Consider the following 4,698-nt stretch of genomic DNA (forward strand, 5'->3'; position numbering starts at 1 on the left):
GCCACGGGGATGATGAGGGTTACTCCAGGTTACGGTCTCCAGGGGAACGTCTGTGTGTGTGTGTGTGTGTGTGTGTGTGTGTGTGTGTGTGTGTGTGTGCAGGGGATTCTGGGGCCCTAGCTTGCCAATCTTGTGACAGGTCTGGCTTAGCCAAGTCTGGCTGCAGACCAGTTTGGCTTTCAAACAGCTTGCCTTTTTTCCAATACACAGCATTCACAGCCCATCAAGAGTGGAGAAGGGTAGAGAGAGAGAGAAAGAGAGAGAGAAAGAGAGAGGGATGGATAGATGGGGGAGAAAGAGACGGAGAAGGAGAGAGAGGGATGGATAGATGGGGGAGAGAAAGAGAGGGATAGATAGATGGGGGAGAGAGAGAGAGAGCGGGATAGATGGGGGGGGAGACGGAGAGGGAGAGAGAGAGAGAGGGATGGAAAGATGGGGAGAGAAAGAGAGAGAGGGATGGATGGGGGAGAGAAAGAGGGAGAGAGAGAGGGATGAATAGATGGGAGAGAGAGAGATAGATGTGAGAGAGATGGATGGATAGACAGGGGAGTGGGAGAAGGCAGAAAGGCTCAAAGAAAGAGAGAAATGGAGAGAGAGAGAGAGAGAGAGAGAGAGAGAGAGGTGTAGGGAAATAAAGAGGAAGATACACACTTTTAAAGACACTTGTATTGACACTTGCCTATGTAATAAATACATAAATAAATAAATAACTAAAAGAACCAGCCTCACATGTAAAAGTAGGTTACACAAAGCCCCAGAGCCAAGAGAAAACATGAATATGGAGAGAAAGAGTGAGAGAGAGAGAAAAGTGAGACAGAGACATCTAACGACACAGCTGCAGAGCAACAGAGAGACTGACACACACACACACACACACACACACACACACACACACACACACACACACACACACACACACACACACACACACACACAGGGATTGATGGTGTTGATTAACCCACAGGAGCTACAGAGCCAGTGGAATACAGATGTGATCTTCATCAGCCCCCAAAAACACACGCACACACACACACACCAGCGTCAGACACACATACACTGACTAGCCCCAAATACACACACACACACCAGCCTCAGACACACATACACAGACTAGTCCCAAATAGACACACACACACACAGCAGCCTCAGACACACGCACACACATACACAAACTAGCCACACACACAAGCATCAGACACACATACACAGACTAGCCACACACACAAGCATCAGACACACATTCCAAATCCAAAAAACAGACTCAAACACATGGCACACCAGCCTCAGTGATTTGATGTACATCTCAAAATACAGTCAGCCCACACAACAGTGCAAAAGCCCCAAGCACACACCTTAGACCAAAAGACACAAACACACACCAGCCCTGCACACACAAACACACACACACACACACACACACACCGCACAGACACACACACCAGCCACAAACACACAGCGCACACACACCAACCCCAAACATGTGGTACACTCATGACTGAGTGTGTGTGTGTGTCTTAATGCACTGTCTGGAATTAAGCGCAACACAATAGCCTCATTCACACTGAGAGGAAGCTACCGGATCTGTGCTATGAGCTTATGAGCATGACAGGAGACTGGGTGTCTGTGACAGTGTGTCCGCATTTAGTAACGGCGGCAGTGCTGGCGCTGTTTGATGAGGTCATGCATGAACTCTGACCTCTGCGCATCCAGGTTACAGCCCGAGTGCCAGGAAGTGGAGGACGGAGGAGGTCTGATTCGTTCGTGGTCATCCTGCATCTGCAGTCTGATTGGTCGCTTCAGGCCCCAGGAAATGTTGAGCAAACCCTCCACGATCAGCTCTCCCTCCTCCTAAAGGAAGAACACACACACACACACACACACAAGTGCACATAAACAATTACACACATACACCATAACAAAATATCCTTCCTCTTTGGAAAACAATGGTCATGCAGTAAATGTGTATGTTCATATTTACACACACACACACACACACACACACACACACACACACACGCATCCACACACACCTCCTTCCTCTTCAGAGAACAATAGAAGCACAGGTCAGGAGTTTATGAAGTTCCATACACAGGTGTACTCTCACACACATATTTAACCCCTTTTCTTACCATGAGAACAATGACTGTAAGCCACACACACACACACACACACACAAACACACACAGCCCTGACTGTACACACACACGCAAACACACAGTCCTCACTGTACACACACACACAGTCATGACTGATTGCGTCAATAGCTTATTAACCCACTTAAAAAGGTAGAAACCATTTTATGGATCGGTTTATGGATCTCTAATGAATGTGTCTGACATACAGACATGACTGTGCTACATACACACACACACACACACACACACACACACACACACACACACACACACACACACACACACACACACACACACACACACACACACACACACACACACACACACACACAAACCATGCTACTTCCTTAGTGCTAATACTGAACTAATGAACAGACCACCAGGGAGGGGGGACCACACATTGTAGGCTTTCAGACAAACACATAAAAACATGCATGCACACACACACACACACACAGGAAGCCAGAAGCAGAAGACAAAGACCAAGAAGAGGAAGAGGAAGGGGAGGAAGAGGAGGAAATTACTTGTCTTCCTTTACCTCTCGGTGTCTGAGCTGGAGAGTCTTTCCCTCATAGTAGAGGTTGTAGGTCTTCAGATGGGATAAAATGGTTCTCCTTTAGTCACACACACACACACACACACACACACACACACACACACACACACACACACACACACACACACACACACACACACACACACACACAAAGGACATCATTAGATTGCTAATAAGGGTTATGAAAGTGTGTATGTGCCCTGCTGTGGAGATGGCTGTGAAGGGATTGTGAAAAGGCCAACAGCACAAAGCTCATTAGGGTCCAGAGCCCCTAAACTACACCGCCCCCCTCCCCCCCCCGCGCCTCCGTCCCCCCATCCCCCTGTCCCCATCTTACATCGCCACCCCAGCTTCTCTCACACACAAATCAGACAGAGCTCCGGCAGTCAGTTCCGTAACCTCAGTAAAAGAACTGAAACCGCAACTCCAGCTCTGCTCAGACAGAAATAACCCAGACCAGAACGGGAACTCCCTTCCCTCAGCCAGTTCTGGAACCTTCCTACGATGCTGGGACCTCTCTAAGCGACTGGGACCTCCTCTTGAGGTCTCTGCAGGACCGCATGCTCAGGCAAGGATGCAGAACAGTATTTCTATTGGCATGGTTCCCCTGGTATCATACTGTGTGTGTGGATGTGCGGTTTGAGCACAGAGCTTAAGCCCCTAAAATGAGCTCATCTCAGGCAGGTCCCTGGGGACAGGGCTATTCTGGAGCTCTCTCTCTCTGTGTGTGTGTGTGTGTGTGTGTGGGTCCCTGGGGACAGGGCTTCTCTGGAGCTTGGGGCCTCCATCTGGCAGCATGAAGATTATCCTCCTCTCTGCTACCTGTCCCTGTGTGTGTGTGTGTGTGTGTGTGTGTGTGTGTGTGTGTGTGTGTGTGTGTGTGTGTGTGTGTGTGTGTGTGTGTGTGTGCGCGAGGTGGTTTGTTTGGGCTGAACTGAAAATAATGTTTCATGTCTGGGCACAAATCTGTGATTAAACAGCTCTTAGTGGAGATTACCATACAATGTGTGTGTGTGTGTGTGTGTGTGTGTGTATAGAGACAAAGAGACATGTGTGAAAGAGAGATATGGTGTGTCTGTGTGTGTGTGTGTGTGTGTGTTTGTGACATACTTGCTGATGAACTTGTTCTCTCCGACCTGCACGCCATTCTGGCTGTCATCCATTCTACTTCATCCAGCACCTCATGGACCAGGCCGGTAGAGGGGGGGGGGGAGAAACAGGGGGGTTGAGGATGAACCTAAAAAAGAAAAGCAAAAAAAAGAGGTTTCATATATTTAATATTAAGCAGTCGAATTTCCAACTGGACCTAGTATCGGCAGAACACCAGATGTTTGCCTTTTAATGACGTGTTTTTTTTCCCCCGCTTCACTTCACATGGACACATGTTTGTGTGTGTGAGTGTGTAATTAAACATAACTGTTATACTTAACTCTGGGTTTAATTGATACTATAATCATACCTTTTGTATGTATTTTTGTATGTTTTTTCCCCCTGTTATCAGTTTGGAATTAAACAGAAGAGAGAGGAGAATGATAGAGAGATAGAGAGAGAGTAAGTGATAAACTGATTTAAAAAAAGAGAGAGAATATGAGTAGGAATGAGGAGAGGGGCATTTGAGAGAGAGAAAGAAAGAGAGAGAGAGAGAGAGAGAGAGAGAGAATGAGGGAGGGAGGCAGAGGGAGAGAGAGGAGAGGGAAAAGAGGGAAATAATGAGGGGTAATGTGAAATAGGAGCAGGAACAGGAGCAGGGATGGGGAGGAGGGGTGAGGAGAGAGAACATGCAGAAGGAAGAGGAGAGAGAGAGAAAAAGAGAAGAAAGACAGGGGGAAGAGGAGGACGAAAGAGGAGAAGGGGGCTGCAGACAGAGAGGAAGAGTGATGGCCTTCACCTGACATGACAGATCCCTCTGGGACAGGAAGCAGTAGGGAGAGAAACACATAGAGAGATGGGGGGAGGAACAGAGAGAGAGAGGGGGGGAGAGTGAGAGAGGGGGAGAGAGAGTGGTTG

At 48.0% G+C, this 4,698-nt stretch overlaps 1 protein-coding gene across 1 annotated transcript in view; it reads right to left on the reverse strand.

Annotated features, from left to right (window-relative positions):
* Positions 1 to 1,527: 1,527 nt before the first annotated feature.
* Positions 1,528 to 4,698, reverse strand: part of LOC116221128 (ras association domain-containing protein 2-like) — a 10,228-nt gene continuing 7,057 nt past the window's right edge. Inside the window, exons 2-4 of the mRNA XM_031570878.2 lie at positions 3,802 to 3,928; positions 2,674 to 2,749; positions 1,528 to 1,848 (exon numbers count right to left, since the gene is read on the reverse strand). Coding sequence (XP_031426738.1) covers positions 1,642 to 1,848; positions 2,674 to 2,749; positions 3,802 to 3,854 — 336 coding nt within the window. The 5' untranslated portion in view covers positions 3,855 to 3,928 and the 3' untranslated portion in view covers positions 1,528 to 1,641. The remainder of the gene's footprint in view (positions 1,849 to 2,673; positions 2,750 to 3,801; positions 3,929 to 4,698) is intronic.

The sequence above is a fragment of the Clupea harengus genome, chromosome 7 (assembly GCF_900700415.2).
Source record: "Clupea harengus chromosome 7, Ch_v2.0.2, whole genome shotgun sequence".
NCBI lineage: Eukaryota > Metazoa > Chordata > Actinopteri > Clupeiformes > Clupeidae > Clupea > Clupea harengus.